This window comes from Aulonocara sp. 'chitande type north' Nkhata Bay, linkage group LG14 (genome assembly GCF_057382095.1).
Source record: "Aulonocara sp. 'chitande type north' Nkhata Bay isolate Kocher_YH1m ecotype deep benthic linkage group LG14, A_spYH_male_GT1.1, whole genome shotgun sequence".
In the NCBI taxonomy this organism is placed as follows: domain Eukaryota; kingdom Metazoa; phylum Chordata; class Actinopteri; order Cichliformes; family Cichlidae; genus Aulonocara; species Aulonocara sp. 'chitande type north' Nkhata Bay.
The window spans coordinates 1,131,335-1,145,159 of NC_141357.1; the positions used below are offsets into that span (position 1 = coordinate 1,131,335).

The window sequence follows — 13,825 nt, forward strand, 5'->3', positions numbered from 1 at the left end:
CTGAAGGAGACTGGGAGATTACACACAGCTGGACCTGATGAGCCTGACGAGACGGGGGAAGCAAAACTGAACACACTGACATAAGACAAGGACCTTCAAAGTAAAACAGGAAACAAACAAGTCACAAAGACGCAGACTTGACACTGAACTAAACCTACACTAAACACGAGGGCACAAGAACAAAACCCTAAACCAGAATCAACTGAAACACAGAATTATAATAATAATCAACGAAGCATAACAAGAGAATCAGAATACCTCCCATAATACAGACAAATATATGAAACTGAAAATGCTGGGTCAAAATGACCCAGATCCACGACTTTATCAAAGAATCAAAGAGTTTGTTGCTATCCACCCCCCCCCCCCCCCCCTTTGCTTTATAAAGCAAAACGCTCTCCTGCACAACACCACTGTGACCTTCTCCAGGTAAACCTAGCATGACACAAATCTGCCACTAATCTGCCACAACTTCCCAGAGTCATAGGAGAGAGGCTTGGAGTGAAAAAGTAATCAAGTAGTTTCACGCTTCGAACGCCAAAAACTCCCAGTTGGTCCATTCACTCTCTGGGAACTCTTAATGTCTCATCTTATTGTATGGCAACCAGTGTTGGTCAAGTTACTTGAAAAAAGTAATCGGTAACTGATTACTTCTGTCACAGGCTGGGTCTCCGACCCAGCACTCTGAGTTTTCTTTGTATTTTTTGATATGTTATTAGTTTGTGTTATTTCCTATTTGCCTTTAGTTTAGGCAGTTATTGTTCCTGGGTTTTCTATGTTTTGGGGTTTTCTATTTATTTCATCACGTATTAGGTCTGTTAAGTTGTGTTGTCATTTCCTGTTTTATTCTGACAATGTCATGTGTTCTTTGTTCATTGTATTTAGCTTTCCTCTCCTGGTCCTGTCATTAGGTTTATGTCTGTCAGCTGTTTTCCCCCATGTGTCGCCACTTCCCCTGATCACCTCATGTCTGTATTTAAGCCTTTTGTTTTCTTCATGCCATTGTCAGTTCGTCTGTTTATCTCACCAGAGTTACAGTCATAGTCATAGTCATAGTCTTAGCCTGTTTATTTTCCACCTCAATCATAGTTATAGTTTTTGGTCTTAGTACCTTTAGTGTTTTGTTTCTTAGTGTTTTGCCAGCTTAGTGTTTTGTTTCTTAGTGTTTTGCCTGTTTGCTTTGGTCTCTTGGTTCATTTCCTGTCGTCATCGCAATAAAGGTTCACTTTTCTGTTAATCATTACTATTCCTCGTCATCATCTGCTTTTGGGTCCTGTTTCCGCACACATCGGCGCACCCCGCCGTGACAGAACGAACTGACCAGTCATGGACCCAGCGGATTCTGCTCTCACCGAGTATCTGGAGGAGACTGCTCGGATCCAAGCGATCCTCGACCGCTTCTTTACAGCGCCCGATTTGAAGAGCAAGCTGGTAATGATTAACGTTGCTGAAGCTATTATGGAGCTCCTGGACTCACCTGCCATAGTTGATGCCTTTACGAGGATAAAGGAGATGCTGCAGGCCCAGGGACTGTCGAGTCAGGAAATGGCTTCCAGCACCCACCAGTCACAACAACCCCACAATCAGTCATCTCCATTGCTGCCTCCGGAACCTGAGTGTGTTCGTGTCGGTTCGCTGAGATTCGCCGCAGCTTAACCACCTCTCAGCTCACCAGTTTCCACGCCCTCATCACAGTCTCGCCATACTCCTGTCACAGTTCAGCGCGAGGAAGCACCGCACACCATAGACTTGGACGATGACGAGCGCCAGTCTATATTCTGCGCTCTCTTGGAGGAGGAGCTCCGGTGGAAGCCGTGGCTCATTCCGGAGCACGAGCACTCTTTCCGGGGAACTCGACTGGCTCTCGGGGGACCTCGGAGTTACCAGGGACTTCCACCCATCGCTCCGCCGTCTTCCACTCCTAAGAAAAAGCGGCGTGCGCGCCACCGACGCTCCGTATCACAAACGCAAGTGAGTGATTACATTTTGGCTCCTCATGTTTTCTCTCAGGAAGTTGTTGAAATTGACACTACTTTTCCGGTTAATGAGCCCGGCTATACAGAGACTGTTTGCCCTGGAAAAGCTAGCCATCAGGCTCAGCTAAGCTGCTGTGGGACTGCTATCCAGGCCGGTTTGGAGCCGGAGACGGAGGTACAGCTGGTGCAGCCAATTTCAGTGTCAGCCGGAGGGCCCGGGGAGCCCGTCCGGCCTCATGTTTCGTCTGCTGGAGGTTCAGGAGAACCCAGCCAGCTTCATGCTTCGTCTGCTGGAGGTTCAGGAGAACCCAGCCAGCTTCATGCTTCGTCTGCTGGAGGTTCAGGAGAACCCAGCCAGCCTCATGTTTCGTTTGCTGGAGGTTCAGGAGAACCCAGCCAGCTTCATGTTTCGTCTGCTGGAGGTTCAGAAGAATCCAGCCAGCTTCAGGCTTCGTTTGCTGGAGGTTCAGGAGAATCCAGCCAGCTTCATGCTTCGTCTGCTGAAGGTTCAGGAGAATCCAGCCAGCTTCATGCTTCGTCTGCTGGAGGTTCAGGAGAATCCAGCCAGCTTCATGCTTCGTCTGCTGAAGGTTCAGGAGAACCACACCAGCCTCATGCCTCGTCAGCTGGAGGGCCCGAGGAGCCCATCCAGCCTCATGCCTCGTCAGCTGGAGGGCCCGAGGAGCCCATCCAGCCTCATGCCTCGTCAGCTGGAGGGCCCGGGGAGCCCATCCAGCCTCATGCCTCGTCAGCTGGAGGGCCCGAGGAGCCCACCCAGCCTCATGCCTCGTCAGCTGGAGGGCCCGAGGAGCCCATCCAGCCTCATGCCACGTCAGCTGGGGGTTCAGGAGAACCGCACCAGCCTCATGCCACGTCTGCTGGAGGGCCCGAGGAGCCCTTCCGGCCTCATGCCACGTCTGCTGGGGGGCCCGAGGAGTCCTTCCGGCCTCAAGCCACGTCAGCTGGGGGGCCCGAGGAGCCCGTTCAGCCTCATGCTTCGTCAGCTGGAGGGCCTGAGGAGCCCGTCTGGCCACCTTCTGCTTCACCACCTGTGGCTGCAGCGCCACCTCCTGCGGCTCCCGTGCCGCCACCTGCAGGACCACCACCTGCTGCACTACTGCTTGCTGCTTCTACGCCTCAGCCTGAGGACGACGCCTCGCCTGGTTCTGCCACACCTCAGTCTGAGAACACATATAAACTCATTTCACCCAATATAGACTGTGTGTTGCTGCAACTTCCGCAGCCTCCTGCCATGTCGGCTGGGGGGCCTGAGGAGCCCGTCCGGCCACCACCTGTGGCTGCCTCACTGTCACCTGGTTCTGCCTCTGCTACGCCAGGACCAGCTCCGGTCTGTGCTTCGCCCGGTCCAGCTTCAGCCTGTGCTTCGTCTGCTGCAGCTCCAGCCTGTGCTTCGTCTGCTGCAGCTCCAGCCTGTGCTTCGTCTGCTGCAGCTCCAGCCTGTGCTTCGTCTGCTGCAGCTCCATCCTGTGCTTCGTCTGCTGCAGCTCCAGCCTGTGCTTCGTCTGCTGCAGCTCCAGCCTGTGCCTCGTCAGCTGCAGCTCCAGCCTGTGCCTCGTCAGCTGCAGCTCCAGCCTGTGCCTCGTCTGCTGCAGCTCCAGCCTCCGAGTCTTCGTCTGCTGCAGCTCCAGCCTCCGAGTCTTCGTCTGCTGCAGCTCCAGCCTCAGAGTCTTCAGCCTCGTCGGGTCCGGCCTCTGCCTGTGCTTCTGCTACGCCTGGTCCGGCCTCTGCCTGTGCTTCTGCTACGCCTGGTCCGGCCTCTGCCTGTGCTTCTGCTACGCCTGGTCCGGCCTCAGCCTCTGCTTCAGCGTCACCTGGTCCTGTGCCCTCCAAGCCTCGGCCGGTACGCCTGACACTTGGGCGCCGCCGCCGCCTTCCGCACGGCCGGCCCCCTGAACTGTTTCCACGCCGTCGCCTTCCGCACGGCCGGCCCCCTGAACCGTTTCCACGTCACCGCCGTCGAGGTCGGCCCCCTGAACCGTTTCCGTGTCGCCGCCGTTGCCGTCCGCACGGACGGCCCCCTGATCACATGAACTGTGGCTTTCTGGACCGTCACCCCCCGGGCCGGCCCCCTGAGGAGTCATGAACTGTTCCCTGCGCTCCTGTGATTTTTGATGGACATTTTGGGGGGTTTTTTTGGCCTTGTTTCTGACAACTTCCCCAAAAAAGTAATCCTGTTACTCTACTGATTACTTATTTTCAAAAGTAATTAATTACTTAGTTACTTAGTTACTTTTTAAAAACACGATTTACAACCTGAAGAGGTGATAAAGTGATAGATCTTTCAGCCCAATTCTACTTTTTCTACATAATCCATCATACAAAATGTAATCAAATGGAAAAGTCTCTTTTTAAAACTTGTTTTATCAGTTTTAATCTTTTAACTTTATGCATCAAGCAAACATTTAATTATCTGCAACATTCTCTGACTGGAAGAAATTAGTTTAACATTTAAACCTATTTTCTGCACATTCCAGCACATAAAATAAAATATTTTTTGTGTTTACACTCAGTCTTTCAAATAGATGCAAGTAAAACACAGCAGAAAATAAATAAAGTCAAAGACTCAGCGGTCCTGTTGCTCTATTTTCACCTGTAAAGCAGGAGTGGGGTAGGCAGAGGTTTACCCTGGTGCAGGTGTGCCGCGGTCAGTGGAAGAATCCGCGAGTTTCTCTGTGAGTTTCCCATTACGTCGTAGTTACTCGGTGCTTGCTCGGAAGTTTAGGGGTTTTTTTCGCTGTAAAAAGAAGTTTTCTTCCCACGCACGATGGACACTAATGTTTTTGTCACTTTTTATGGAATCAAACTCAAAGTAAGGTCAGTACTTCCACGCTTTAAACGCTGCACGCTCATACTCTCTCCCACAATCGATATATGATCCACTGTTGATCTGCACACAGCTGTTGTCACTAACGTCGCACTCGCTTACGTCACTGTCGTGAGACATTCTCGCAGAAAAATCACGGTTTTAGTAACGCAGTAACGCAGCGTTCCTACGGGAAAGTAACGGTAATCTAATGACCGATTTTGCAATAGTAATCCCTTACTTTACTCGTTACTTGAAAAAAGTTATCAAGTAACGTGTTACTGCCCATCTCTGATGGCAACTGCATGAGCCATGGGAGAAGTCACACTAAAGACGTGCTGATGAACTTTGCTAACATCTATCAGTTAGGATCATTGGCAGAGAGGCATGTGGGGGCATCACACAAAGAGTCCGAGTCACTTTCTGTACACACAGCATGAAATTAGCTTTAATTTGGATCCTATGAGGTGTTGCTGGGACTGGAAGACAAGGCAACTTATTTTGATCAGTGTTATATTATTATATTAACACAAGTGAAGGACAAAGCGTGCACAGCCTCCTAAACCGTGATCACAGTGGCCTTTAGAGGTTATCTCTCCTATTACTACAGGATAGATCCATCGGTTCACTGCAACAGGCCCTTTAGGTGGCCATGTTTACCTCCCGTTCTTCGTCTAGCCACAGCACTGTGTGCGACATCACGTGAGCTGAAGGAATTTACACTGGAATGAGGTGCCGGGTGTTCCGTGTCTGGCTTTAATGAGGTTTTTCCAACACTAGAGAGCACAATAAATTCTGAGCTGTAGTGGAAAGAATCAGACACTGAGTGAGCCTCTGAGAAGCTCATTAGAAATGAATGGAAATTGACATAATACAGTGGGCAGATGAAGCGATTTTCTTATTGCTTCTATTAGCAGGTATTTAGTGCAGTAGAGCTACTGGTGGACAGACACGAGTGCAGCTGTGGAAAAGGGAGAAATCATTGCGGTCAATCCTTCTCAGACAGCTGTCATCATGGTCCCTGAATCTTTGAACGTAATGGAACAAACCTTTTGCATAACTGCAAGATGTCAACTGCAATGATCACCGGTAACATTACCCAGATCCTCGGGTCGCTTGAAAGACGGAGGTATTATTTTCTGTGGATACAAAGGGCTAATGAATCTGGCAAGGTCGGGATTTGTGGAATATTCCATTGAATCCAACTCCTCCATTGATTGGGAATGTATGACATGTGTATTAGTCATGCAGTGTGTTTTATTTTTCCTGGCATTGATGCGCGCCACAGCATTATCGCTCAGAAAACTGCAGTATCCCGTGTGTCTAAGAACTCGCCTTGGGACGTTCACGACCTGCAGATAAGCCCAGAATGTAAACAAGTCATAAATGCATCTGCAGTAAACCTTTACAGGTCTGAGCCCAGTATTATGCAATGGAGTTGTACTGGAAGCAATGCAGGGGTGGGAGTGAACAACTGCTCCGTCACTCATTCATTCATATTCATCCACCTGCGTAATCCAAACGAGCTGTAGTTTATTTGGCCTTTAATGGCAAAGAGAGAAGGATCATCTACTCTAACCTCCTGAGACCTGAACTCTTCCACTGCAGCATTTTTCATTTCTCTTTGATATTTGGGCTGATTGGGACACGATGAATGTGAAAACAAAGAATTTTTTTTTTATTCTAATTTTTGTTTCTAAGAAAAATCAGAGCCACATGAGGACATTCGTTTAACATTTTGATAGGACAGTAGCAGCATAACGTCCTCGTAAGTGGATATCAGGCCCATGTAGAGCAAGATTGAGTATTTTGGTCTAAATAACCGAAAATGTGACGTCCACACATGTGGACACCAGGTCCTAGGAGGTTAAATCATCCAATGTGCATCTTTAGAAAAACAAACAATTGTGTGTAAAACATTTTAAAGATTCATCCAACATGAGCCGTGCGAAGAGAAGGACTTCCTGCGATGGGTCTACGATCAGCCAGACGTTCCCAAATGACTCCAGCTTAGCCAAATTTTCATCCACTGGTCATTTCTGCTCCGCTAAATATTTCTGGGAATGACTATGAAAGGCAACTTGTTACCAGAACCAGGGGTTGATATTAATATATATTCATTTCCGTTAAAGAAAAGGTTCTTAGCTTTAAAAACAAAAAATTAATGACTCAGTTTTCCCACCCAGTACCAGTACAGCAGTCCTGATGCCATCATGAGTTCTACTATGACTGTCTACGATGCTGATGTTATGAAATATAAAACGTATGAAATAAGATTGAAACCCCGGACCTCTCCCACCTCTTCGTGGTTTGGCTGCTGTTTGTTGGTTCTTCAGTTTTAATTCGACTTCATGAAAGCAGCTTGTAAACGGAGCAGGTTTAAGTTTGCAGCCCGTCACAAATGAAACTTTCCACTGAAATTCTTTGTTCAAGGTTCAGGCAGCACGTTTGGTTAAAGGTGGACATTTTGACTGTTTCACATTCTCGTCTCCCACAGCAGTAAACATCCATTATGCTTCAGTATAGGTCCACATAAACAAGTGGTGCGTTCTTCTGCACAGGTGTGTAAACCCGGAGCACCGTGGGTTTGAAGCCAGTCGATCACTTCTACCCTAAAGGTTACTGCAGACGGCCTGCGACGCGTGCACACTGGCCAGATGGAGCTGACAAGGTGGAACAACAATCCACTGAAGTCTTTTCATTTTGCAGCATCTCGTCTGCCACACAGAGAACGCCGCCTCCCACAGTTGTTGGCTTTGACGGCAGCTGTGGCTTTTTGCTATAAATGAAACAAAAACACAGCACTTAGCTCTGGTGGCAGCCGTCCTCCAGGCAGACAGTGGAAGATCTCGCATTTCATCAACACAATCAAAAGAATGAAATAGCAGCTGAATGGCTCGCAGGCTGCTCACTGTGACAGCGCACGATGACTTCTGTGGGGTCCTCTGAAGTGGGAAGTTTGTTTGTTTATATGTTTCGCAATAGCAGATTGTTTCATAGGCTGGTTTCATTTCAGTTTTGTAAGTATTCTTAGGTACTGGTTGATATTTGTATGGGCAGATTTGCAAATGCCCGACCAGAAGCACCACAAACAGGGTCTGAGCTTATCGAGGTAACTTCATACCACCGGCAGTGTTACCCTGAGCAGGAGGCAGAGCAGCACCTGCTATTTACAAGGTTAGTGGTTTGACCCCTATTAGAGCGAAGTGCTCTGCTGGGGGCTTCCCATGATGCACTGATGCACACACTGTTTCTTCTTCACTTCTCCACCTCTTTTCACTCAGTAAGTGTTTATACACCACTCTGCATTTAATCATTAGTTATCATTAACCTCTGGCTCTCTTCCTCCCCTCCGCCCATCGAGTAGCAGCAGGTGTGCTCCTCCCTGAGCCTGGGTCTGCTGGAGGTTTCTTCCTTCCCGCTTCTTCATCTGACTGTTGGGATTTTCTCTGTATTATTGCAGCGGCTTATAATGTAAAGAACATTGAAGTGACTGCTGTTGTGATTTGGCGCAAAATAAAACTGAGTTGAACCGAATTGTCAAATCTGTAGTTAGACTAAGCCTCTGTCTCAGTTCAGGCTTTATCGGTTCTTCACTATGAGACTGTTAAGCACAGCCGCAGCTAAGAGAACAAATGCTAAAACTGTCACATAAAAAAGATGAAATGAATGGAAGAAACATTGTAATCAGTCAGATTGTCTTGATTTACAAGCACCGTGTTTTTGCTGGTGTGTTTTCTTTGGGAGCTTTTAAGTGGCTTCAACTTTAAAAACATGAAGTGGTTTCGTTGTCTGTAGAAGCTGTCGCTATATTTTCCTAATACTGTCTTATCTGTACTTGTCTGTATCTGTGACTGCTTGATAACACAAAAATGTCCGTCTTGACGGGGTCCAGGTTAAGTGGACAGAGCCAACAACCCTGGCGTGTTACTCCACACACTCCGAAATAAATCCTCAAAGTTCAGTGACAATCTTTCTGACTTTGATTTTTTTTATTTACATTTTAAACTTTTACAAAACAACTATTTTTAAGAACAACAGGACTGCAAAGCCAGAACACTAGCAAAGATTGAGAACAACCATAAACTCTTAAATACAGAGTGGTCTCGTCAGTTTTTAACAGCCAACTGTGGAATATGATCCAGTTAAAACACTCAACACCACCACAAACGTCAGTTCCCCAGATACAGTGTGTGCAGGTTGCATTACTATCTGGGATGTTTTTGTACAGGTTCTCCAAACTACAGTTTAAATACAATATCAAAGACACAAAGTACAACAATCTGTCTCAAAGCAGGTTGTAATCAGGCTGCCTACAGTATAAAGAATATGCAACATAGTATGAGTGTATATACTGGATATTTATATATATACACACACATTGCAGACAGTCACAAAGTGAAGACTACCAAGGCCCCGCCCACTCCCAGGCTAAGCTGTTCTATTCACATTTAACAAGAATATCCAAAGATGCCATGAAACAGCAACCAGAATAGAAAAATCACCAAAAATATATATATATGCCATTATGAAGAGCTACCAGTTCGGGGGGTACTTTTTGTTTTTTATTATTTTCATACTTTTAAATAAATGGTATGGACTGGAAAACATATACAACATCAAGTGTACTCGTATAATCAAGATATCTTTTGAAACATTGCACATAAAAAAGGGATAACGTACAGAAAAGAAGAAGAGGGCATGCTGAACAACAGATCGGATGAAGAGTCGGCTACAAAATAAGGCCTTGACAGAACATACCACCAACTCAGCACATGCTCTCTTTCACGTCACGGAACGACACGAACATGCAGCCTTCCCAAACAAACACAGAGGAGCTGGACACAGCCAGTCGTTTCATGTCAAAGCTTACAGATGTTCACAGATCAAACGGGCTCGCTTTCATTCAGTCACATTAGATTGAAACAAAATGATACATTCTTATTTTCTTTTTCATATATTTATATTTTATATATATATATATATATATATATATGTATGTATATTTTTAAAAACGAAAACCTTTAAAACAACACCGGTCCATTTATTGCACACCATTGGTTCACAAAAATATTTTGGGCACTTTGCGTTTCGACAAACAGCAGCATTTCATTATAAAAAAGGTGATCTGAATACACACACCAACACAACAGATGAAAAGCGTGACACACACGTGGAGAATAGAAAACTCTGTCTTTTTTTTTTCAATTCTGAAATTGTGCAACTAGAGTTAATAGGTCCACTTACTAAGGCTAGCCTCTTCAACGCACAACATCATACAGTGTTGTAAAGGGCAGAACAGCAGGACCCCTCAGCTAAATAACATGGACCGCTTGAATGATTATCTCTTTCTTTTAATATGTGCAAGTACTGATTGCCACGGCAAATCCCCAATAAGAGAGAGAACATTTGGTCCTAGAGGAAAAAGCTCGGTTTGCACCCAGAGAAAAAGGGCAAATGGCACGACATTTAAAAAAGGGCTGAACGGATGGCACGGGGCGACACCGCTGCTTCTTAAGACGGCTCTGATTGGATTCTCAGCAGTATTCATCCTCACGTTTACAATCGAGCTCGTGCACCCTGCTGGAGTGAGCTGTTTGTACGACTTTTGGGGGCGCGTGTGAACGTAAGCACAGAACCCAGCTGCCGTCAGTAGCATTCGACTCAAAGTTCAGGCGCAACAGAATCACAAGCCCGTTGGCACAATGCGGGTAACAGAAAGTCTGACCCGAAAATCCACATTTAAAATAATCAGTAACACGAAGAACGGCCTGCGTGGGTAACATTTCCAAAGGTTCAACTCACGGTTAGCAGACGGGTTACTTCAAAACAACATTATCACATTAACACTCGACAGCCTCGTGATCACACTGGGTCACTCCTGCTTCCTGGGCTACAGTAACTGTACACTCACTGAGCAGTTTAACAGTTAATGTAAAAATACTCCTCGTTACTGTGACGTCACATATTAGTTTTAGAGTTCAGAGTCTCAACGTTAGCCAGCACAACGTTACAACATCAACAGGAGCAAAGTTTGATGTTTCTGATAAAACTCTGAAACACGAGCTTCTTTGTGGCTCTGGCACACAGCCTGTCATGTTGGTCACATACAAATGAATTGAATGCACCAAGGTCAACACCCATATATGTGAGTTGCTGCGTATTAACAAGCTTCCACAGTCGGCCCCCAGTGGCCGTTAGAGGAACTGCAGTTTTTAGCATTGCCACCTGCAGGTCACCGCTCGGTGTAATTCACTGCCACGTGTATCCATAAGCTGTTGTTACAAAGCTTATACAGTGGTCGTTGTTACAGGGGATGTAGCGGATGTGTGCCACTGTTTACGTGTTCCCAGTAAACTGCTCAGTGAGTGTTAATGGTAGTCAGGGAATCGTCCCCTTTGTAACAACTAGAAAGAAAAAAACTAAATCCTGGTTGAGCTCAGAGTCCCACAGAGCTGCAAAGAAAATCACGCTGTCAGTGTAACATCGCTCCAATAGTCAGGATGCAGTGTCCAACGCACCTGCTGAGCCACGTGAACATCTATCCAATGAACTGCCTTTGGAAAGAAGGCTGGGATGCTACATTGCCATATCACATTTGGGAATATATAATACTGCAGTCGTTGACGACAAAGTAACAATGTGATTTTTTCAGTCTCGATTTGTATCCATTTCGTTGGATTACAAAATAAAAGTCGCTCTAGTGCCGATCCAATCTTGAGATATTTGACGTCACGAAGTCTAAACAGGAAAATCGTATACTGCACAGATGTGTTCGGGAATACTTTGTCAAGTAATTTCAAAAAATGAAATGTGTTCATACTGATCAAAGAAATGCACATACACACACCTGACATATCATTTCACAACAACCAACATTCACAGCATTCAAATAGTAAAACTACAGTACAAGCTATTGCAATATAGATAATATTGACATTTAACAGTTTGCCTATAGCAACGGCACTAAAGGAATAACACAGTCTCTGCCAATACAAACTAGCATCAGCACTACAAATGAATACAAACATTTTTTCCAAAGACTTGATTTGTCACTGTTGGCAAAGCAAAGAGCTTTTCTTTCTCTACACGGTACTTTGTTAAAATGGGAACTCTCAGGCACTTTCCAAAAGTAGAGCAAGGCTTCGATTTAACAGACCTCGAATTGGCTAAGACAGAAATGACTTTAGCTTGTGCTGCATTCACGTCATATGGGAAAAACAACCTTCCTCCTTTAAGTGACTCGTAAAAAAAACTTGGATTTCGAGCGAGATCTTCTGACCCACTGAAATCTCACATCAACAGTGAAGGTTTATGAAATATTATAATTGAAACAAAAACAACCCCACAACAACAACAACAGCTGACATTGAGTTGCTGGGTTTGGTGAGGTGTTCAGCATCTGCGTAGAGAAACGCCAGTCAGTCGAAGTATCAGAAAACTTCAATCGCAGCGTCCTGACAGTTTCACACGATGAGGCGGCAACATCCAGTCGTCCCAACCGATATTCCCATATGACATGACTGCAAAATAAGACATAATGGGCAAGTAGAAGACTCGAATCACTTTATGGTAATGGAAGCCACCTCCTTGGCCCGAGCATGTTGCTGCTGCTGCTGCTCTTCTTCAAACACCTCTGGGGAACTGCCACCAACGCTGTTGTCCATCTTGGTCTCCTCTGTCATGGGCGCCGTGTCATCGGCGTCCATCTTCGGGGAGGCTGGGGCTTCCAGGGGATCCAGGGGCTCAGGTGACAGGAAGCCAGAGGAACTCTCACAATTCTGGGTGGAGGAGGAGACCTGGGAGATGACGGGCATCTGCACTGAGGAGGAGGACGAGGCGGGGGTGGTGGTGGAAGCGGAGGTGCTGCCCGGGTAGACCGGATGATGCTGGGTCTCCTCCAGCTCGTACTGGACTCCCAGCGCCTCCTCCTCCTCCTGTACCTGGCTCAGGTAGTCGGGCACGAGGAAATCACTGCGTGGACCAAGAGAACACGTTAAGTTCCCCGTCACCCGACAATAACTGCACATGTGATTTTCACAAAAACACACTGTAAAATACTTGTATATACATATACTGTAATACACAGAACATATGTCCACGTGTCTCCCCATGGAGATGAGCTCTCTGTCACTGTGACCACCAGTAGACCAAAAATGTACCGATGACACTGCGGCTACTTTCGGGATGAGGTCTGGGTATTTATAGACTTTATCCCGATGGTAACACCGAGCCAACGGAGGAGACTATCGAGGGGCAGTGGGTCTGCAGCCAACAGAGCTGAAAAACCTGAAACTAATCTCCAACAAGTTCTATTAATATTTAAGTTAAAGATTTATCCCACTGTGCTGCCGTTAGTCCTCTATGTGGAACAAGACCACTCTCCCTCTTCTGATTGGTGGCTGCTCGGAAACAGACGATTTGAAGAGAGAGCCGTGTGCCTGAGACGACCACGTTAGGGTTAGGGATTGTCTGTGCAACAGCACAAACAGCTCGGTTTAAAACCTGTCCGTGATGGTCCGAAGCCTGAGCTTTGGAGTACTGTGCAGAAGTCTTGAGCCACCCTCAGGCTGACTTTTTTCTGTGCCGCTTCTTTTGGTTATTATTGAGCTGAATCATTCCAGCGTTAAAAGGCCCAAACTCAACAGATGAATCAGTGCTAACACCCAGGGACCAGTTTAGGCACTTATAGATAGGCTGCTAGAGCCTATCAGTGAAACATGTTTGAGTCAGTGGTGTTGAGGAGTTTGCCATAATTGATGGAACCATAAATGCAGAAAAGCACCATCAGATTTTATCCACCATGTGGAAAGCCTCTGCTCGGCAGCAGCGTCGTTCTTCAGCGTGACAAAGATCCTGCCAATGCAGTAAAAGCTTAGACAAACCACACCGAGGACCAGTGGGAGCCCAGAGCTCCGTGAAGCAGTGTGGGATCATCTTCAGAGAGCAGGGAACGAAATGCAGTCAAAATAAGAGCTTTGGGATGTCCTTCCAGAAGAATGGAGAAATGTTCCTGAAGCTCAGC

At 46.4% G+C, this 13,825-nt stretch overlaps 1 protein-coding gene across 7 annotated transcripts in view; it reads right to left on the reverse strand.

The window, feature by feature from the left end:
• zbtb44 (zinc finger and BTB domain containing 44) overlaps positions 1 to 13,825 on the reverse strand; it is a 40,206-nt gene that overhangs the window by 11,678 nt on the left and 14,703 nt on the right. For 5 of the 7 annotated variants that reach the window (XR_015124561.1, XR_015124563.1, XR_015124560.1 and 2 more), the window contains exon 6: positions 10,606 to 12,774. Coding sequence is in view for 2 of the 7 variants with exons in the window: in XM_086260510.1 (XP_086116636.1) it covers positions 12,363 to 12,774 (412 nt within the window). In the remaining 5 variants the exon portion in view is untranslated. Of the gene's footprint in view, positions 1 to 8,773; positions 12,775 to 13,825 lie in introns of those variants that run through there. The other 2 variants (XM_086260510.1, XM_086260509.1) reach the window with 1 other exon arrangement.